This window comes from Haliaeetus albicilla, chromosome 7, assembly GCF_947461875.1.
Source record: "Haliaeetus albicilla chromosome 7, bHalAlb1.1, whole genome shotgun sequence".
Classification (NCBI taxonomy): Eukaryota; Metazoa; Chordata; class Aves; order Accipitriformes; family Accipitridae; genus Haliaeetus; species Haliaeetus albicilla.
The window spans coordinates 2,055,091-2,075,664 of record NC_091489.1 but is presented as its reverse complement, the minus strand read 5'-3'; the positions used below and the strand labels follow the sequence as shown (position 1 = coordinate 2,075,664).

The window sequence follows — 20,574 nt, the reverse complement described above, 5'->3', positions numbered from 1 at the left end:
TACTTGGCAGCCCCCTTTGCACCTTACTCTGACTGCCAAAGGCTGTACAGGGAGTTTAATTATGATAAATATCATTACTACAGAGAATCAACAACAGAAGCAAGTCCACGCAGACAGCGAGTTCTTACACAGTGCATAACCCTTGCAGTTTACCAAGTCAGGGCCTCTGTACCGTGCATAATGGAGCTCGGAAACCAACCTGCACTCGTACAGCACAAGCTCACAAGATCCCAGAAGAGCTCTCCATCTTCTTTCTGTGAGAAATCCTGGCAAAAGGGAGGTGGAAGGAGAGGAAAAGAGGGGGCACCTGGAGTTGAACCAGGGACCTCTTGATCTGCAGTCAAATGCTCTACCACTGAGCTATACCCCCTGCTGCTGCGCACCTGCCCAGCACAAATCTCCCTCTTCATTACTACTGCAGCAAAGCTCTGCAAATTCATCCCAGGAAAGAAGGCAGCTTCTCATGAAGTACTCATCTCTTTCCTCACAAACACCCCACTGACAGTCCTCCTCTCTTGTGGCAATCTGCCGCTTTACCTCCGGCCAGCACGCCGTCAAACAGAGGATGCAGCCTGCGACAGTTTATGGGAAAAGCATGGAAATAAAGAGCTCCAAACCAACCTTTTCTGGATCAAAAAGAGAGAAAAGGGAGGGGGCACCCGGATTTGAACCGGGGACCTCTTGATCTGCAGTCAAATGCTCTGCCCCTGAGCTATACCCCCACCTGTGCAGCACTGCCAGGTACGGCTCCTTCTGGGCAGCGACGAGGCGGCTCTGCTGCATTCCACTGCCTCCGCTCACTGCACCTGCAGCAACACCTCTCACACACAACAGACCTCACATTACCCCTCAGTTCACCTTAAACCCCACCCCAAGGTCTCTCACCACATTCACAGCCAGGCTCCTGCCGGCCAAGCTCAGGAATTCCCACTTATCTTTCTCCAAAACATCCCATCACAGAGAAGGAAAAAAAAAAAAGAACGCTTTGAAACACTGGCTTCAAAACACCGGCTTCAAAACACCGCTGAAGGCCTGGGCTGCACTTTGGTCTCGGGGCGTGCCCTCCCATTCCAGACCACACCAGCCTTGCAGAGGAATCACTTGCCACAACATCTCCCACCCTGCCCACAGCCTCTCTGTCTTCCCCAACTGGCTGCCCAGCAGCAGGGGATACCCAAAAAGAAACACCCACAGCATTTCATCCAGCTATTGTGCCATGCCCTGCCTCGGAAAAAGTCTTCACAAATCAAAAATCCAGCACAAGCTGTTACAATAGATCAGGGGAGAACACCTTTATTTTAGTGGTGGTTCCTTACTCATCAGCAGGTCTCTGCATCTCTCCCCAGGTTTGAGGAACCGCTCCTTCAGTGGACTGGAAAGATGGTCACTGCTCAGAAAGACACTGACTTCAGCCATAGGTTTGGAGTGCTGCGGTGACAGCCAGAGCACCCGCTGTACCTTTCCGGGGGTTCCAGCTCTGCTCGGAAGAAGCCATGACTGCTTGTCTGCTCCGGGGAACGGTCTGTAGAAAAGAGAGCTGCCCTCAGTCCATGTAAGCCCTTCTCCAAGTTTCCCCTCCCCAGCTGCTGCCAGTGCACAGCTCCTGATTATCCAGTGGGAACATCTGAGGAACAATTTTTAGGCCACAATATTTTGCAGATTTGTGTTGGTTAGGCCAAACAGCTGCTGAAAAACATCCAGATTCATTTTTATGTGACTACTTCTCAAGCAAAGCTTTTGACTCCAGACAACCCCACTTCAGAGCTGCAAGAAGTACAAGTACCCGCACCTCCCAAACCCCTGTTCTGATACCTGTGTTCCACCTCACAGCTACAGAATGAATCCACTCTCCAGCCTCCCTGCATGTGCGACCACAGTGCTGCAAGAAGAGAGGAAGAACAAAAATTGAGGACTGAAACAGCCTTCAGTAACAGGGCCAGAAGTCACGCAGGAGCTGGAGGAATAGGGCGTATTTTTGAGGAGAGGCAGATTTTTGTGACCCATTGCAAAACATTGAATTCTAAAGCAATTTGGAACGGGGCTGTACAGAGAAATAAGCCTGAAAGCTGGTTCTTTATCTCACTGGAGTGCCCAGCAGTGCAGATCCTGCTTCCCTACGAGCATCTGCAGCAGCAGCAGAAGAGAAGGGAAAGAAGATGTGGAGACAGGAATCATTAAATCTTGCAGGAGAACTACATGTTACAATCCCTAGTACATCCAGCCCATCTTCTCTTTTCCTGTTGCAAACAACAGCATTTTATTTTCCATCACAGACTTCTAAAGTTACAGTTTCAGGCACTAGCCTAGGAAGTCGAGAAACATCCAACACACATTTCCATACAAATGGACGCATTTTAACATCAGAGACGTTCTACTCTTAACCCCTGGCAAGATAATTTTATTTTTTTAACGTGAAGTAATGCGTCACACCTACAGAAAAACACAGCCAATATTTAACTTAAAGAAACAGAACTAAATTACAAGCCTCTGCGAAACATCACTGCATAAACAGTACCACGCGACCAACTGGCTAATGACAGTTTACGGTCCCTTATTAGCAGAGCCATTACAGTTATAAACAAAGCCTCAAGCAAGTTTAAAGAAAGCTTCCCTATGCACAACTTCCTCCGGACACAACAAAGCAACAACGCTGTGAAGACAACGACCTACCTCGGTAGCACCGGCAGCCCCCGCAACCCCTCACTGGACGGTGCCCGCATCCTCAGCGTCTCGCTCCCGCTGCAGCTCCTCGATCTTCTTCCGCTCGGCTTCATGCTTCTGCTCGGCTTTCCACACCTTCTCCACATTGCGCAGGGTCTGCGGGTGCCAGCTCTTCTTCAGGTTCTGCAGGAGAAGGCGGGAGGGGGACACACCGGACCGGGACCGTTAAACAACCGGCCACCTTCCCTCGCCGGTGGGTGGCCACGGGGAAGGGCCCGCTCAGAGCCGGGCTGCCCGCAGACTTCCGACCCCCGGGTCCAGCCCCCAAGAACGGGACACGCTCGTTCCCACCCCCACCGAGACCCGCTGCCACCGAGACCCGCTGCCAGGGGCGGCGAACGGCCGCAGGCCCCGGCGAGCCCGCGCCTCCCGGGCCCCTGGCCCGCCTGCCAGCCAGCCCGCCCGAGCCCAGGCCGGTACCCGCAGCCCCGGGGGAGACCCTCGGCCCCCCTCGGCTCCCCCCGGACCGGGCCGCTCCTCACCAGGTCGCCTCCCCCCATGGCGGCGGCCGGCCGAGCGCCTCCCCCGCGGCTACCGGGCCTCCACCGGCGTCATCAACACGCGTCGACGACGGCGCCTGTTCCGCGCGGCGCGCCTCACAGGCGTCACTTCCGCCGCGGCGCTGAGGGGACGCCGACAAGATGGCGGGCCGAGCCGGCGCAGCGGAGCAGGGCACGGCCGGCCCCGGCGCGCTTCCCGTTCGGTAGGGAAAGAAAACCACCTCCCCAGAACTAAACCCCAACAGAAATAAAGCCCAAAAGCACTAGCGTGACCTCTCCGGGCAAGGGCGCAGTCGGACGGCGTGGAGTACGCGGGGCTCCGCTGCTGTCCCTGCGGGGTGCGGTACCCCAAGCGCGGCCGGCGCTGTACGGAGCGGGCCTGCGGGTGGTTTCCCCTCCGCCATCAGCCGGCGCCAGTCGAAGCGCCAGCTGGGGTGTCCCCGAGCGAAAGCTGTCTCCTGTGGTGCCAAATGGCGTTGATAAAGAGGGCGGTGGGTTGCGGGGGTTGAACCGGTGACCTGCCGGTCCCCAGCCCGGCGCGCTGCCCCTGAGCCATCTCCGCCCGCCAAACGCCCGCCCGACAGCCCCGCGCCGGGGGCGCGGCTCAGGGGTAGAGCGCCCGACTGCGGCTCCGGAGGTTGCCGGTTCGAGCCCCGCGGCGGGCAGAAGCCAGATACCTCAGCTACCCAACCACACACCGATTTATACATGACAGCCCCAGCTCCCTTCAGAAGGCATTGCGGCACAGATCCCCACTGCTACAAAGGCATTATTCTACACAGTTGATTACTGTTCAAAGTAATGGCAATTACTCAAACAGGAAAAACGAGACCAGTAGCACCTCTGCTCAGACTACCTGCAGTATTCAGGAGAAGAGAAGAGAGGGGAAGATGTGAAAGTCTGATTTCATGCTTGGAAAAGATCGTCAAGTCATTTCCAAGGCCTGGGAGGGGTAAGAAAGTCTCTCCACAGTCTTGTCTGTCAGGCCAAGAAAGTCTCTCCAGAGTCTGTCTATGAGGAGATTCTGGAAGAAGAAAGGGTGAAAAATGCAGCTAAAGAGGAGCCACCTGACCCAGGGACCCCTCGATCTGCAGTCAAATGCTCTACCACTGAGCTATACCCCCTTGGCACAGCACCTTCACAAGGACATTTTAAAAACGTTCACAGGCAGAGACGAGTTTTTACATCCACTGTTTAGATTCCTTTACTTGACAGCCCCCTGTGCCTCATACTGTGCCTGCCAAAGGCTGTACACAGAATTACTGCAGAGACTCAACAACAGAGGCAATTACACAGAGACAGTGAGTTCTTAACTCACACAGTGCACAACCCCTGCAGTTTCCTAACAGTCAGGGCCACAGTAGCTTGCATAATGGAGCTCAGAAACCAACCTCCATTGTACGGCACAAGCTCACAAAATCCCAGAAGAGCTCTCCATCTTCTTTCTGTGAGAAATCTTGGCAAAAGGGAGGTGGAAGGAGGAAAAGAGGGGGCACCTGGAGTTGAACCAGGGACCTCTTGATCTGCAGTCAAATGCTCTACCACTGAGCTATACCCCCTGCCTGCACACCTGTCAACTCACCAACAAAACAACATTTGAACTATGTTCTTCCCCAATCTCTGACCTCTCTGTTCCATAGGAATCAAAGCCTGCTGCAGAAATCGCAAGACTCAAACGCAACAGCACCAAACGCATTCAGTCACTGCGCTCCGGCACAGCAGACAGACACTACCTCTGTACTTCATTTACCAGGTGACCTTGGCCCAGTTCCTCTCCAGCTGTCTCTCTGTTTCCTCTCCCAGTTGCACTCTGTTCTCTTTCAGCAGACTGTAACTTGACACAGCAACTGCCTGAAGTCTTTGACATCGTCCCCACGCTTTCTAGCTTTGACTGTAAGATGAAAAAGGCTTATTAGGAGAGGAAGCTGAGCTGAACTTATCAGTTAGCCTTCCAGTGAGCAAACAGCCCAAAACCCCAAGAAAAAATGCATTCTGAGGGGGCACCCGGAGTTGAACCGGGGACCTCTTGATCTGCAGTCAAATGCTCTACCACTGAGCTATACCCCCTTGGCACAGCACCTTCACAAGGACATTTCAAAAACATTCACAGAGAGAGACAAGTTTCTATGTCCACTGGCTAGACTCCTTTACTTGGCAGCCCCCTTTGCACCTTACTCTGACTGCCAAAGGCTGTACAGGGAGTTTAATTATGATAAATATCATTACTACAGAGAATCAACAACAGAAGCAAGTCCACGCAGACAGCGAGTTCTTACACCGTGCATAACCCTTGCAGTTTACCAAGTCAGGGCCTCCGTACCGTGCATAATGGAGCTCGGAAACCAACCTGCACTCGTACAGCACAAGCTCACAAGATCCCAGAAGAGCTCCCCATCTTCTTTCTGTGAGAAATCCTGGCAAAAGGGAGGTGGAAGGAGAGGAAAAGAGGGGGCACCTGGAGTTGAACCAGGGACCTCTTGATCTGCAGTCAAATGCTCTACCACTGAGCTATACCCCCTGGGTTAATGCTTGTATAAGAAGCAATAAAAACCATAATACACAGCTCAGGTTTTACGGGCACTGGTTAGATTGTGCTATATGACAGCACCCTCTTATGCGTGCTAATGTACAAGCAGAACTGTGCACAGAAAGGTACTGCTGACAACCTGGAGACAAACACACACAGACAGGGTCTAATTACACACACAAACTAGATACCCTGCAGTTTCCTCACTGATCAAAACAACTAGTAGTAGGGCCAAGCAATGAACATTGTGTCTTTGCTTCATCACTGAGACGGATATTGATTTTAGCAGGAAGTGTTTAGTCAGTGCTCAGTATCTTGTACATCGAAGTTCAGAGACCTACCTTCTGTGTGCAGCACAAGCACAGCGGATTTAAAACTGAGGAATGCTCCTCATTTTTTTCCTGGAAAAAGCACAAACCAGAGGGGGCACCCGGAGTTGAACCGGGGACCTCTTGATCTGCAGTCAAATGCTCTACCACTGAGCTATACCCCCTTGGCATAGTACCTTCACAAGGACATTTTAAAAACATTTCCATGAGACACCAAGTTTCTCTGGGCAATCTTTTTCCTGACAGCCCCCGTGCCTCTTACTGTGCCTGCCAAAGGCTGTACATGGAATTACTGCAGAGAATCAACAACAGTTACACACAGACAGTGAGTTCTTACACAGTGCGCAACCCCTGCAGTTTCCTAACAGTCAGGGGCCACAGCACCTCCAACGCTGAAGCTCAGAAACCAACATTCAATGCACAACACAAGCTCACAAGATCCCAGAAGAGCTCTCCATCTTCTTTCTGTGAGAAATCTTGGCAAAAGGGAGGTGGAAGGAGAGGAAAAGAGGGGGCACCTGGAGTTGAACCAGGGACCTCTTGATCTGCAGTCAAATGCTCTACCACTGAGCTATACCCCCTTGGCACAGCACCTTCACAAGGACATTTCAAAAACATTCACAGAGAGAGACAAGTTTCTATGTCCACTGGCTAGACTCCTTTACTTGGCAGCCCCCTTTGCACCTTACTCTGACTGCCAAAGGCTGTACAGGGAGTTTAATTATGATAAATATCATTACTACAGAGAATCAACAACAGAAGCAAGTCCACGCAGACAGCGAGTTCTTACACCGTGCATAACCCTTGCAGTTTACCAAGTCAGGGCCTCCGTACCGTGCATAATGGAGCTCGGAAACCAACCTGCACTCGTACAGCACAAGCTCACAAGATCCCAGAAGAGCTCCCCATCTTCTTTCTGTGAGAAATCCTGGCAAAAGGGAGGTGGAAGGAGAGGAAAAGAGGGGGCACCTGGAGTTGAACCAGGGACCTCTTGATCTGCAGTCAAATGCTCTACCACTGAGCTATACCCCCTGCTGCTGCGCACCTGCCCAGCACAAATCTCCCTCTTCATTACTACTGCAGCAAAGCTCTGCAAATTCATCCCAGGAAAGAAGGCAGCTTCTCATGAAGTACTCATCTCTTTCCTCACAAACACCCCACTGACAGTCCTCCTCTCTTGTGGCAATCTGCCGCTTTACCTCCGGCCAGCACGCTGTCAAACAGAGGATGCAGCCTGCGACAGTTTATGGGAAAAGCATGGAAATAAAGAGCTCCAAACCAACCTTTTCTGGATCAAAAAGAGAGAAAAGGGAGGGGGCACCCGGATTTGAACCGGGGACCTCTTGATCTGCAGTCAAATGCTCTGCCCCTGAGCTATACCCCCACCTGTGCAGCACTGCCAGGTACGGCTCCTTCTGGGCAGCGACGAGGCGGCTCTGCTGCATTCCACTGCCTCTGCTCACTGCACCTGCAGCAACACCTCTCACACACAACAGACCTCACATTACCCCTCAGTTCACCTTAAACCCCACCCCAAGGTCTCTCACCACATTCACAGCCAGGCTCCTGCCGGCCAAGCTCAGGAATTCCCACTTATCGTTCTCCAAAACATCAGGAATTCCCACTTACCGTTCTCCAAAACATCCCATCACAGAGAAGGAAAAAAAAAAAAAAGAACGCTTTGAAACACTGGCTTCAAAACACCGCTGAAGGCCCTGGGCTGCACTTTGGTCTCGGGGCGTGCCCTCCCATTCCAGAGCACACCAGTCTCGCAGAGGAATCACTTGCCACAACATCTCCCATCCTGCCCACAGCCTCTCTGTCTTCCCCAACTGGCTGCCCAGCAGCAGGGGATACCCAAAAAGAAACACCCACAGCATTTCATCCAGCTATTGTGCCATGCCCTGCCTCGGAAAAAGTCTTCACAAATCAAAAATCCAGCACAAGCTGTTACAATAGATCAGGGGAGAACACCTTTATTTTAGTGGTGGTTCCTTACTCATCAGCAGGTCTCTGCATCTCTCCCCAGGTCTGAGGAACCACTCCTTCATCCCCAGTCGACTGGAAAGATGGTCACCACTCAGAAAGACAGACATCGACTTCAGCCATAGGTCTCGAGTGCTGCGGTGACAGCCAGAGCGCCTGCTGTACCCTTCCGGTGGTTCCAGCTCGTCTGCTCCAGGGAATGGCCTGTAGAAAAGACAGCTGCCCTCAGTCCATGTAAGCCCTTCTCCAAGTTTCCCCTCCCCAGCTGCTGCCAGTGCACAGCTCCTGATTATCCAGTGGGAACATCTGAGAACAATTTTTAGGCCACAATATTTTGCAGATTTGTGTTGGTTAGGCCAAACAGCTGCTGAAAAACAACAACACTTTACAAACCACTGCAAGACCCTGATGCTCTTGTCCACTGTTAACTACATTTGTGCTATAAAATCTCTGAGGCTTTGCTCCCTTCACCACCCTCCTTCCTTCACTATAACCTCTCTGCACTGAAATCCCTTTAGGGGAAAAGTGAAGTATGTTCTGGGATCAGGTTTGTGCCAGGGCAGATGAGGCAAGCTCAACCACACCAGGGGCTACCTGAGGTAGGAGCTGCAGCCAGTCCTGGGAGCAGTACCCCATACCCCATCACCTGCCCCGTGGACCCACAGCAGCATGCTTGCTGGGGTTAAACAGGGTGTTACAGGGCACCAGGGCCACAATATCCAGGACAAAGTCATCCCTATTTTCACTTGTGAGCCCAGGTACAAGGCAGCCTCCCTAGCCCTCCAGTGGCCCTTGCTCAGGAGGGCCAGAAAACAAGCTGACGTGCAGTTTGTATCCAAATAATTCCTTTCTCTGCTTCAGCCAGAGGAACACCAGGAAAAGCACAAGCAACTTCACATAGCACAAGGAGTTTTTGCATAGACATACCTTCTAACTCTGATCTTGAAGCCTTTCAGCTGATCTTGAAAGTTTAGATCACCCCTTCTACTTGCAATTAGCAATCAATGACCTCAGGGCCTGTTTCACCACTGATGGAGGGTTTAGAGGCATCTGCTTCAGCCACTACCTCAGCCAGCAGCAGTGGGCTTGATGTGTCCTTGCAAGTCTTCAGCAAGGTCTAAGAAACACTCTTCAGAGCCTGCTGTCCACAATGAACTCTGCAGCTCATGGTACAAATCAGTTTCAGGCAGTATCTCCCTCTCCCACAGAGAATCAGACCATTATCTCCAAGCAGTTAAATTGCCCATTCTAGAAGAAAATTCCAGACCTACAATTTTGAGAGCCCTTCTAGAAAGGCTTCTTGGAGAAGGGCTTTCATAGACACCTCCCGGGCTCTACCCATGCATACATAAATTGGATCAATTCAGTCAGTATGGCTAAAATTTGTCATTCCAGTGCAACCCCCTGCCACAAATTTTCCAGTACTATAGGAACCTGCCTGAAAAAGAGACTTATCACTGGATATTAAAACTCCAAATCCCATTTTCCTGCTGAAGTATACATCCACACAAGGAGTTCTGTAAAAAGGCTTCCCAGAACTAACTTCATTATAATGTTGTCCTGCTCAGCTGAGGGCGCTTTGGCAAGAAAGACACTACTTATTTCATACAAGGACTTTTATTTTATCTCTGTGAAGATGAACATATTTATGCAATGCTTCCCGCATTGGAGGCTATCCTGGGCCACAGATCCGCACACTCCTTAGCCACAGGGCCTGTGATTGCAGAGCCTGGAAAACAGAAAAAAATGACAGCGCATTAGAGGCCCAAGTAGGTGCAGAGATGGTTCAGGGCATTTTACAGAAACACTAGCTCAGCCCAATTGCGCTCCCCTGAGCCTGAGGGGAATCTGGGTCCTTTTTCCCAGGAGAGCGCAGCCCTCTAACTGGCAATGCCGACCTACCACCCCTCTCCGCGTTCCCCTTTCGCCCAGTGCAACAAGATTCTTGCCCGTACCTTTCATTTCACCTTTGTTATTTACTATCACTCCCGCATTGTCTTCAAAATAGAGGAACACCCCATCTTTTCTCCTGTACGATTTCCGCTGCCGAATGACCACTGCTGGGTGGACTGCAAGGAGAAACAAGCAGCTCAGTATCGCGAACATCCTTTTAAGCACACAGTCCAGCAACAGACACCACAGAGAAACTGTTGTGCTGCAGCATCTAACTCGAGGCATGGGTTTGGGTTTTGTTTGGTTGGGTTTTTTTCATCTCATATTTCTAAGAGAAGCTACAGTTTATAGACAATACTATGCTTAAAACTGTGTAACACTTAGAGCTGCATCTACGCTTGGACAATTCAGTGGTTTTCCACTTTCCCACCTTTATTTCTGAACATATCATCAATTCACAGACAATATTCAGCAAGAACTCCTCCTGAGCAATAAAAAAACACCTTTTCCAAGGCAGAGTGTCACACCCCTGATTGAAATGAACAGCACGAGCTGCCACTTCACCCAAAAGCGATGCCTTTGCTCTGCCCTTCCACGACAACTCACCGAGTCACTGCACACAGACTCAACAAGTGCTTTTTGGAAGGGTGGAGGTGGCACTCCAGAGATCCAGTGCCCGCCTTCCGGGTCAGTTTGAGGCGGGAATGGCGCTCCCCTCCAACAAGCCACCTGCCTCTCCATCCCTTGAAGAAGGGGCACTAGAATGCAGGCAGGCTCTCAACAGGATCCACCCATTGCCGCAGTGGGACACGCTGCTCCTCTCTGAACTCACCCTTCTTCCTCAGCTCTGGCTTGCCCTTCTTGACAGTGGCCATCACCATATCGCCCACGCCAGCCGCCGGCAGCCTGTTCAGACGTCCCTTGATCCCCTTGACGGAGATGATGTACAGGTTCTTGGCACCTACAGAGAGAAGTGCTGGCATTAACCCAGCTGTCCGGGAACATGCTTCCCTTGTCAAACCACCAACTGAAGCAAACAGCACATGGGCTGCCCCTTCACCAAAAAGTGATACGATAGCCGCATCGTTCCACGTCTCACTGAGCCACAAGCACGGACCCCACAAGAGCTTTTTAAGAAGGAAAACTGGGGTTTTTGTTTTACAAACTTGTTCAACAGCAGGTTGCCCTCCGTGCTCTCCTTCCCACCGGACTCCCCCGGCTCAAGCCCCAGGGGCGGTCGGTCATTCTCACCTGTGTTGTCCGCACAGTTGATCACGGCTCCCACCGGGAGACCGAGGGAGATACGGAACTTGGCACCGGAGGAACCGCCGCGTCCTGCGGATCGAGAAAAGGATTAATCCCCCCTTTCCCCCCTCGGGTAACAGACCACAAACGGCCTCCAGGCAGCGGGGGGGGGGGAGCCGGCCCAGCCTGCGCTTCCCCCCGGGGAGGAGATTAACGACACCGACTGCCACCCCCCCACCGCTCCCGGCCGAGGCTGGAGGCCGCTCCCCGGGTCCCAGCTCCGCCAGACGCCATCCCAGTGGCGATCCGGGCATCCCCCCCCGCCCCGGGACGCCGGATGGAGCCGGATAGAGCTACCCCCCCCCCCCCCCCCGGTTCAACACCAGCCTCACCTCGCTTCGACATTTTGAAGATTGAAAAAAAAAAAAAGGAAGGAGGAGCTTGGGGCACGCCGGGATATAGAGCTGCTCCGCCCTTCCTGTTTGACGTCACGTGGGGAAAGGCAGCCTGCGTCACGTGGCGGGGGGAAGTCAGCGAGCGCTGGTGGCGCCCCCTAGAGGCGGCGGGGAGCGGCACTTCCCGGTACCGGCGGCACCGGGAGGGGACGGGAGCGGCGGCGGTCCGGTGGTCCCCGCAGGGCTGCGCTCCCCGATCCCCACGTGTGCCACGGACCGGCTTGGACACGGGCAACGGGGAAGGCTTTCGGGCCGGTTTCCGCTACGAAATAATTTGGGTCGAAAAAAATCTTTCTTTCTCGATTTTTTGGTGTCGAGGGAGGGGAGAAGAAAGACGGCGAGGGAAAAAAAAAGAAAAAAAAAATTTAAATAAGGGGGCACCCGGATTTGAACCGGGGACCTCTTGATCTGCAGTCAAATGCTCTACCACTGAGCTATACCCCCGCCCGACCGGTCGATTTCCTCCCCGCCGCATTCCCCGCTCCGCCGCGGCGGCGGGGACCCCCCCCCCCCCCCCCCGGGGCCGTTCTTGCTAAGTGTGCCCGGGAAGGGACCAGTGGGTACGAAATCCCCCACCCCCCGGTGCCGCTCGCACCACGGGGAACCGTGGGGACATTCGCCCGGAGCCGCCGAGCAGGAGGATTCGGTAGACCGTTGTGGCCCCCTCCCGATGGGAGCCGGTAAAGCCCAGGCTGGCGAGAAGCCACACGCGGAGGTTTGGCGACCGAGAGAGCATTAGCAGAAAAGCAGGAGCAAGAGCAATAATTAGTTATTTTCCAAGCTGGTGAAAAAAAAACATTTGAGGGCAGCCGATTCACACCCACGATTCATGGCTGCTGCTGGGATCAGCTTTAGCCAGAGAGCGGCCGCAAGTGTGCTGCACCTCTCACCGGGCTCGACAGCAAGTCAATAAATTAATTTTTCTGTGTTATCAGAAGGAATTGGCCTCATCTGGGTTTTGCCTCCACGTGAATTTTTCAGCCCTAGCGATTCTGCAAATTCCAGTGTAACTTAACCACAAAGTGAAAGAGATCTTTGCCTAGTGGCAATAAATTATTTCTTATTTACTCAGGGATTGCCTAAATCTAATTTCAGGAGGAAAGCACAAGCGATACTGCTTGTAATATTTCATCTACCTGGTCCTCTGAGTGCTCTGCGTAGAGTGAAGAAAGCATCCTGACAGCTTGAAAGCAAATAACAGGAAATGCATGTTTCAGATAATAACTTCAGAAAGCAAAGAAGTATCCTGTCATTTCATGGCTATAAAATCAACCACTAACATAAACACGTGGTTTGTAGCTAATGAGAGACAAGTACTGAAGCATTGTCTGGCATAGCGACGTAAATGTATTGCAATGCAGTGCTACCTGGCACATCTCCTCGAGCCGGGGGTCCCAGGACATCAGCTCGCACCCATCGCCCCTGCAAAGTCTCCAAGGAGGAAAGCGCAGGCCAGGCTGCAGGGTCGACCCAATTGAGGGGTCGGGAACGGATGCTTCAGACACCAGATGTGAGGCAGCTCGTGAAAAGAAAAAAGAGAAAGAAAAACTGCAGCTGGAGCCGGGCCTCAGCGGAGCGATGCCCTCAGCCGCCCCTGGAAAGCAACAGCAGCTTCACTGTCTGCAGGGGTGAGGTTGAACCGGTGGTGGGCACCCAAAATGTCTGGGTGATGAAGAGCTTCCCTCACCCAGCAGCGTCTCCTGAGCCAAGAGAGGAAAAACCACCTACGACATCCCAAAGAGCTGGATAAGCAGAAAAGCTCGTCTTCTATTAAGCTGTGATGGGCCAGGAAAGGGTGGGAGGCTGATTGGGGGGGCTGGGAAGCGTTGGGTGAAGTGATCAGAAAGGGAAGGAGTGGGTGCCTTTGTGAGAGGATCAGATAAGCTGCTTTTAAAACGAAGAAAGCCAATTTTAAGCCACATCCCGAAATGAATAAGGGGGAAGAGAGCCGAGCGCCGCCTCGTTTGATGTGGGTGTGCTTTATTAAAGCCTGCCTGCAAATAGCGATTGCCAAGGCCTGTTCTTTTGTAACAGGCTCCGGGGAAGGGGAATTAGGGTGTCGTTATCTCCTGATAGAAATTGAATTAATGTTCTAACTGAAGCTTTTGAAATGTAATAACCCGAATTGACCGGAGTCAACGTTGCCCACCTGACTCCGTGCATGTCACTGTGGGTGAGTCGTCGTGCACACACGGGAAGAACCCCCACGAACCGGGGCTGTGCGTTACCCCACGGGGCTGGGGCCGGCCTTGCAGAGGTCGAGAGGCTTCTGCTCACGTTCGTGTCGGTGCATTTCAATAAAATTACGCTAAAAATTTAAACCTGGTTGGGTGGTTGGTAAACCATGCGCCAAGCACAGCCCCGGAGAGGAGGGTGCTCCCTTTCGCCCACGCGGGTGTCTGCCCTGTCTTTGTGGCTCATTTCCCCTTAAAAAAAAAAAAAAAGTCGTTATTTCTTGTAACTCTGTTACACCTCCAGGCGATTGCCTGAAGGGAGAGCAACGCCGCCACGGCTCTCCTCACCCTACACCGACGTGGGACTGTCGCGACGTTTTCCGCCTGCTTCCCTTAAGGTGGAATCACGCGTGGGGGTGGGAAAAAAAAAACCAACAAAAAAACCCCCAAACACAAGCAGAAAATTTTTTCTAGGGGGCACCCGGATTTGAACCAGGGACCTCTTGATCTGCAGTCAAATGCTCTACCACTGAGCTATACCCCCGCCTGCCGCCGCTATTGCCGGGCGCTCGCTTACTGCGACCCCACGCGTGCTCAGCCCCCCCCCCGCACCCCACCCCCCCACCCCCGTTCCACGCGCGTCCGCGCGTGGAACGGGGGTGGGGGGGTGGGGTGCGGGGGGGGGCTGAGCACGCGTGCAAAGTCCCACCCGTGCGCGTACGGCTGGGGGGGTACGGGGGGGGACGGGACGTGCACACGCGCGTGGGTTGGCGCCCCGCCCCTGCGCGCCCCCGGTGTCCCTCCCCCTTCTTCTTCCTCCTCCTCCTCCTCCTCCCCCCCCCCCCGCCTATTTAGGGTCGCGGCAGCGCGGGCGGAGGCCCAGAAGCAGCGGCGGCACCGGGTGGGAGCGAGTCCCGAGCTCACCGGCCATGAACCCCAACTGTGCCCGCTGCGGCAAGATCGTCTACCCCACCGAGAAGGTGAACTGCCTGGATAAGGTAAGCCCGTGGGGGGGTAAGGGTCGCCCGTGGGGGTGTCCCCCTTGGAGGGGGGGGGGGGGGTAAGGGTCTGTGAGGTCTCCCGTGGGGCTGCCCCTTGGGTGGGATGGTTGTCCCCGCTCCTCCCGTGGGGTATCTCCATGCTGCCCCCCCCATTTCAGGGGCTGGGGGACGCCCCGCTGTCGCGGTCGGGACCCACGCCTCTTCCAGCCACGGGGGACCGGGGGTGGCACCTCCCCGGATCGCGCCGGGCGACGTGGACAGGAGTCCTTTGCCCGAGCGGTCGCCGGCAGCGTCCGGGGCTTTTCCTTATAGATATAGAGATATATATATAGATATAGATATATATGTATAATTAAAAAGCGGCATCAGCAGCCCCAGCACCGCGGGAAGCTGTAGCCGGGCGCCCGCGGAGGCCGATGGAAAGCAACAGTTAACGCTTCCCCTGAAGCCGGGAACCTCATCTGGTTTGCATTAGCTGAGCTTTTTTTTATTATTTATATATATATTTTTTTAATCTTCCGACCCAATTGATACTTCTGTGTTCCAGAATTCAGTCTTTAGAGTTTGCACTGCCTGCCTTGGTGCGCAAGTGCTTTGAGTGTCTCTTTTTGAGGCTTTTCCCATCAAAAACAAAGCTCTGTCTCTGCCAGGGCTGGAGGTGAGGTCCAGTGCAGAAGGCGATGGTGGTTGTCTCCATTCCCGTCCTCCACGGCTCCCGGGGGATTTGCCTCTGAACTAACCCCTCCTGGAGAGCAGAGCCGCTCTCCTCCCCCTCTTCTTCCAGGCTTCTGGGACGACCAGTTTAGGAACTAAAAAAAGTAACTCGAAGAATGCAGCGGCATTCCTGAGCTTCAGCAGACCCTGTTGCTTGCATTTTTAACAGATGATGTTTCTTCCTTAAGCTGGGAATGGCTTGAAGCTGAACTATCAGCCCTGTGTCCCAGGGACTGTCCTGGGTGTTTGGAGCAGTGAGGTGGCCGTATCTTCTGGAGTCTGTGCTGGCCTCGAGTAGCTGCAGGGTATCCGAATCGTGGATAATCGGAAGGGAAGGGGGAATGTCCCGTTGCTTCCTCCTGCACAGCTGGTATCTGGGTTTTGTGCTACTTCTGAGGGCAAGACTGATGGGCATCCTGACACCATGTATTCTAGTTGTCTGGGGGCAGGCAGGAGGCTGTAGTCCTCATCTTGTACTTTTAGGGGTCTTACTAGCTTTCTCTTACTAAAAATCATTGCACGGTCAGTCTTGTAGTACAGCATGCCCCTAACCAAACAGCTGCCCCCTTGCTAACTCCCCCTGTGTTAACTTTTCCTGGGGTTTCTGGCTGGAAGAGCCTGCCCGCTTCCCATAAAAAGCACAGGATAAGCATAGTGTTAGTAGAGTGGCTGTCCTCTGTTTTTGCTCCGCCTGGAGTAAAGTCGAAAGAGCAGCTCTGGTGTTGTTTTTGTACGTGCTGCTAGCACTGAAGTTGAACCACAGGCAGCAATAATGAAGGGCTTCTGGGAGGACAAGTGTGCATGTAGTTGCCTTTAAGCTTTCAGTGCTTGTGCTGGTGTGTTGACAAGCAGATGTGCTTGTTTTTCTCCTGGTAGTGGAATCGGGAAAGTCTATTTCCCTTCTGAGATTTACAGCAAACAAGGAAAACTTGCTGCTTTATCAGGCTTTACAAATGCAGTGCCGCAGCTAGAGAAGTGAGACTGCCTGCTGATGGCTCCAACTTGGGTGAAACTCTGCCTGTGAGTTCTGCCTTTTGACTTTTCACATCATCACCTTGCAAAAGGCAAATGCCCTGCTCAGGCTTGGGGAAATGGGGGTTGTTCCCTTCCCCCATGCCTCCCCGCGAGCCCCGCCAGCTCTCCAGATAAGGTGCTGTGTGATATGCCTGGCTTCCGCCGGGGAAGTGACATCTCCCGCGCCGCCCGTCGCTGGAGTGGGTGTCGCAGGGTTTGGTGGTTGCAGCTGCAGCACCCATGTAAAGCTGATGTCAGATGACCTTTTCTAAAATGCGTAGAAGCTGGAACTAGTTGTTACAGTGCATTAAACCTGATCAAGGGTTTGCGTTCAGCCCAAGGAGTGTCTCCTTGTATTGCCCTCTAACCCTTGAGTCTCAAGTGATGCTCGCTCCCAGGTGTGGAGTGATGGCTTTCCTTGGTGGAGGGATGTCGTATGGCTGTAGGATGAGCTACGCCAACATGTCCTGTGGCTTTGAGCTCTGTCCCCAGATCCAGTCTGCTGTGAGTGGCAAAGTTGCTTTAAAGGCTCCATCTCTCCAAGAGCAGCCTGCCTGGACTGCAGCCAGCATGCTTCTCGTAGATTATGGCCTGCTGGGACGTGGGGTGAGCTGCGCCATGCAGTTGTACCTGGGATCGCCTCCAGGTCTTCAGAGCACTTCGAACTTGGAATTGGAGAGCATAGGCATTAATGCTCTTCTAAAAACCTATTTGAAACTTGTCCTCTTTCTCTGCAGCCGTGCTGGCGGGCGAGCGGCAGTGTTACTGGAAGCCTACATAACTGCTGTTCCCCTGTGTCAGTTCTGTGTTGCAGCCCTCCTTTTAGTGCTGGTTTAGATTCGTGGATCCAGCATTAATACTGTCAGTGGTAAGACAAAGTTTGGTGGCAGCAAGACATAGAGAATAGGGGTGATGCTCTTTGGATAGCTCAGCTGGCCGCTTAGGCTGCGGAGAGTCCTTTGTAGGAGCCACAGGACAGAAACACCTCTGCTGAACAATGCCTAATGCAAACTGAGGCAAGAATACACATTAATTGCTCTCTGGCTGGGGGTAAAGGCCGCCTGAGTGCATCGCTTCTGCTGTGCTTATTGTGGAGGCTGCCACAGGCGAGGGGACAGCTGGCCTTGTCAGATACTCCTTGGCTCTTGGGAGCCTGGGTATTCCTTGGAGGAAGAGGCTCTGAAGTCATGTTGGCTGTCAGTTCATCTCTACATATTTATAGTGGCATCTCTGGTATTTATGCACAGCTATTACAGTGCTATGAATGGCTGACAAGCTTGGAGAGGTCTGTTAATTACCTCTAATGCGGCAGTAGCTCAACAGAAAGGCTGTTAACTTTCAAGGTGCCTGAAGAACTCGGGACTCTGCTGTTGATCAGTCTGTCCTTAAAAGAGCCTGAAAGCTGGGAGGGGGTGAAAATAATCCTGTGCAGGCTGGATGTGAACAAGGGTGTTGGTAGAGCAGCGTGTGGCGCAGCAAGAAGCCCCCTCTCACTGTTAGCGGCAAGCTCTGGAGGAACTTGTATAACTAGAGGAAAAGAACAAATATGTTGCTCTGAGCAACTGAAACGAGGCAAATTGTCCTTCTGGGCTGAGTCATAGTCTCATAGAGCTGCAGCACTGTTTGTGCACTGGGGTGTGGTACCTGCGAGTAGGTGGCACAAGGGCTTAGGCTCGGCTCTTGCCATGTCCTTTGCAGTAACACAGACCAAGCCAGTAGTTGCAGTGGTGGAAATGACTTTTTAAAAGCTTAAGGGTGGAAATCATAGCAACAACCACCAGCTGTTCTCCCTGAGTTCGCTTGCTGCATATTTAATGTGTGCCTGGCTCCTTGTCCTGGGTGTCACACTGGAGGCTTGTTGACTGTAATCTACTTGGTATTATGAGCTGCTAATGTGGCTTTCAGCTTCTTTCCCTGATTTTTGTGGCGTGATGCTGGGTGGTTTGTGCTGTACAGGGTGGCTTGCTGAAGGAGAGGGGTCAGCTGAGGAGGGAGGGCAACCCTAGGGCAGGACTGCCTTACCTCAAGTGAGTAAAGACCTTGCTTCAGGCTGTGCTTTCCCTGTTGCGCTGCTCCAGCTCAGCTCCTGCCTGTGTGCTTTCCTTTCTGCGGTGCCTGGTCTGGTCCCTGGGAAGTCACACCAGACCCCTCAAGTCCCAGTGGCTGTGTCTGCCAGAGGAAGCATGAAGTCTGGTCACTTGGAGACCAGCAGAGCATCAGCCTTGGTCTGTGTGGGATTGAGCAGCCTTGCAGAATTGCTTGGTAGCAGCTCTGAGCTGTTCTCATCAAGGCTCCTTCCAGCCTAGAAAGCCACTTGGGCCAGTTATGTGCCACGTGGAAATAATGTCTTTAAGAGCAGCCCTAAAAACTTAAAATACTTCTTTAGAGTTCGTTAGGTGTTGCAACACATAATGTAGGGTCATGGTCTGAATTTCAGGGGCTATGTCTTTAGCCTTGAGTCTGAGTGTGCCTCGCTGGTTAAAAGGAGAGCTGTGCTGCTGTACAGCTGTGTTCAGATGACAGAGCTCAGGTGGGATGTGGGATCAACTTGAGGCTGCTGGTGCAAGAGCTGGGGAGGAGAGGATGCAAAAACTACCTCCACCAAAATGTCAGCCGAGCAGCTCCTCTTCCCCGTTGCTGTCTTCCCAGCCCTGCCCTGTGTTAGGCTGCAGCCCTGACAAGAGCAGTCATAGCTCTTGACAGCCCCACCGTGAGGAGAGGGGGGAATGAGGAGTGCTTGGGGTGATCCTGCATCCTCTGGGGCCATAGGGTTTGTGAGTTTTGGGATTAGGCACCTAAGTTGCAAGCAGAAGGGTGCTATCTGTGGTGAGGACCTTTGAGCTGTCTTGTGTCAGACTGTCTGCTTCTCATGAGAACCTTTTCTTCTCCGTCTTCGTTTCCTTGGCTTGGTGTCTGTGTGCAGCCTTACCTGACCTGCTCTTCTGGCTATCTCTTGGCTAACACCAGCAAAAAAACCCTAAAGCAGCAACTTTGAAGCCTGCAAACCGCAGCTGTTAACTCTGCTGACAGGCTCTCTGCTCACAGGGATTTATGTTGTGCATCTTTCTGAGTAGGAGGCTTCTCCTGTCCTGTATTTGGCCAAGCTCATGAATTCCTGGTCTGGAGATAAGGAAGCAAGATGCTGCTGTAACGCAAGTGACAAGTGTTGCTGCCCTGTTGAGATAAGATGTATTGGGATGGTTAGGGGGATTTGCTTGTGTTGTAAACTGGTAAGAATATTGTCTGTCCTCTAGGTTTTGTAGGGGTCATGGATGCCATCACTGACATAGCTAGGCTGGAGAAGCTGCTGAGTTTGAGTCGTGTGATTCTAGTGGGACGTGGCCCTGTTTTGCAAGTCGCTTGTGTTAATGATTCTCTTGTTTCTGTTTCCAGTTCTGGCATAAAGCATGTTTCCACTGCGAGACCTGCAAGATGACCCTAAACATGAAAAACTACAAGGGCTACGAGAAGAAGCCGTATTGCAATGCGTAAGTCTCTGCTGCCTGCTCTCGTTGCCACTGAGAAAGCATTGGGCCTGGGAGATGCTGTAGGACTTGCTGGACCCTCCTCCCTCTTAAGCACCAGTCCTCACACCCTGAAATGAGAGGTTTGGGGAACCCTGACCTCAGCAGAAACTGTCTTTCCCTGCTGCTCTGCAGCATTTTCTGGGAGTGTGTGAAGCTCTGGTTGAAGGGGTCACACCAGCCAATTAATGCCAGTATTAAAACAGTGTTTTCCAGGCTTAAATGCCAGCTGATGGCTGCTCTCCAGTTCCAGCTTGGGCACCCAAAAGGAGAATAAAATTTAAATACAGTCAGGCATTTACATGGAGTTGATCTTGATCTGTATTCCCTTAAAGAAGGGGAAATAAAGGTGTTTATACCACCCCAACTGAACACAGGTGTTTGGGGAGAGGAGAAATGCCCTTTTGTGCAGGGGGAATGGGCTATGTGAAACAGCAAGGGATGCAGGTGTCACTGCAGCCTGTGCTCTGCTGAGTTCATGGCCAAGTGCA

The 20,574-nt window shown here is 52.7% G+C and overlaps 2 protein-coding genes, 1 long non-coding RNA gene and 12 other non-coding genes across 15 annotated transcripts in view; 1 reads left to right on the top strand and 14 right to left on the bottom strand.

Annotated features, from left to right (window-relative positions):
* Positions 1-298: 298 nt before the first annotated feature.
* Positions 299-370, bottom strand: TRNAC-GCA (transfer RNA cysteine (anticodon GCA)). The gene has a single exon. It is a non-coding gene; the product is annotated as a tRNA-Cys (tRNA).
* Positions 371-650: 280 nt separating this feature from the next.
* Positions 651-722, bottom strand: TRNAC-GCA (transfer RNA cysteine (anticodon GCA)). Its single transcript has one exon. It is a non-coding gene; the product is annotated as a tRNA-Cys (tRNA).
* A 545-nt stretch (positions 723-1,267) lies between these two features.
* LOC138685956 (uncharacterized) lies at positions 1,268-3,339 on the bottom strand. Its single transcript, XR_011325310.1, has 4 exons — positions 3,204-3,339; positions 2,671-2,844; positions 1,813-1,879; positions 1,268-1,522 (listed from the first exon to the last, which is right to left on the bottom strand). It is a non-coding gene; the product is annotated as an uncharacterized lncRNA (long non-coding RNA).
* A 1,369-nt stretch (positions 3,340-4,708) lies between these two features.
* On the bottom strand, positions 4,709-4,780 carry TRNAC-GCA (transfer RNA cysteine (anticodon GCA)). Its single transcript has one exon. It is a non-coding gene; the product is annotated as a tRNA-Cys (tRNA).
* Positions 4,781-5,216: 436 nt separating this feature from the next.
* TRNAC-GCA (transfer RNA cysteine (anticodon GCA)) lies at positions 5,217-5,288 on the bottom strand. Its single transcript has one exon. It is a non-coding gene; the product is annotated as a tRNA-Cys (tRNA).
* A 379-nt stretch (positions 5,289-5,667) lies between these two features.
* On the bottom strand, positions 5,668-5,739 carry TRNAC-GCA (transfer RNA cysteine (anticodon GCA)). The gene has a single exon. It is a non-coding gene; the product is annotated as a tRNA-Cys (tRNA).
* A 430-nt stretch (positions 5,740-6,169) lies between these two features.
* On the bottom strand, positions 6,170-6,241 carry TRNAC-GCA (transfer RNA cysteine (anticodon GCA)). Its single transcript has one exon. It is a non-coding gene; the product is annotated as a tRNA-Cys (tRNA).
* Positions 6,242-6,586: 345 nt separating this feature from the next.
* Positions 6,587-6,658, bottom strand: TRNAC-GCA (transfer RNA cysteine (anticodon GCA)). The gene has a single exon. It is a non-coding gene; the product is annotated as a tRNA-Cys (tRNA).
* A 379-nt stretch (positions 6,659-7,037) lies between these two features.
* TRNAC-GCA (transfer RNA cysteine (anticodon GCA)) lies at positions 7,038-7,109 on the bottom strand. The gene has a single exon. It is a non-coding gene; the product is annotated as a tRNA-Cys (tRNA).
* A 280-nt stretch (positions 7,110-7,389) lies between these two features.
* TRNAC-GCA (transfer RNA cysteine (anticodon GCA)) lies at positions 7,390-7,461 on the bottom strand. Its single transcript has one exon. It is a non-coding gene; the product is annotated as a tRNA-Cys (tRNA).
* A 2,200-nt stretch (positions 7,462-9,661) lies between these two features.
* On the bottom strand, positions 9,662-11,712 carry RPL23 (ribosomal protein L23). Its single transcript, XM_069786427.1, has 5 exons — positions 11,594-11,712; positions 11,208-11,291; positions 10,789-10,917; positions 10,019-10,132; positions 9,662-9,792 (listed from the first exon to the last, which is right to left on the bottom strand). Exons 1-5 carry the CDS (start codon positions 11,604-11,606, stop codon positions 9,710-9,712), a joined length of 423 nt encoding a protein of 140 aa, XP_069642528.1. The 5' UTR covers positions 11,607-11,712; the 3' UTR covers positions 9,662-9,709.
* On the bottom strand, positions 10,473-10,605 carry LOC138686244 (small nucleolar RNA SNORA21). Its single transcript, XR_011325600.1, has one exon. It is a non-coding gene; the product is annotated as a small nucleolar RNA SNORA21 (small nucleolar RNA).
* Positions 11,713-12,028: 316 nt separating the features above from the next.
* On the bottom strand, positions 12,029-12,100 carry TRNAC-GCA (transfer RNA cysteine (anticodon GCA)). Its single transcript has one exon. It is a non-coding gene; the product is annotated as a tRNA-Cys (tRNA).
* Positions 12,101-14,302: 2,202 nt separating this feature from the next.
* Positions 14,303-14,374, bottom strand: TRNAC-GCA (transfer RNA cysteine (anticodon GCA)). Its single transcript has one exon. It is a non-coding gene; the product is annotated as a tRNA-Cys (tRNA).
* Positions 14,375-14,656: 282 nt separating this feature from the next.
* LASP1 (LIM and SH3 protein 1) overlaps positions 14,657-20,574 on the top strand; it is a 34,977-nt gene continuing 29,059 nt past the window's right edge. The window contains exons 1-2 of the mRNA XM_069786424.1: positions 14,657-14,828; positions 19,953-20,047. Of these exons, the coding sequence (XP_069642525.1) occupies positions 14,760-14,828; positions 19,953-20,047 (164 nt within the window). The 5' untranslated portion in view covers positions 14,657-14,759. The remainder of the gene's footprint in view (positions 14,829-19,952; positions 20,048-20,574) is intronic.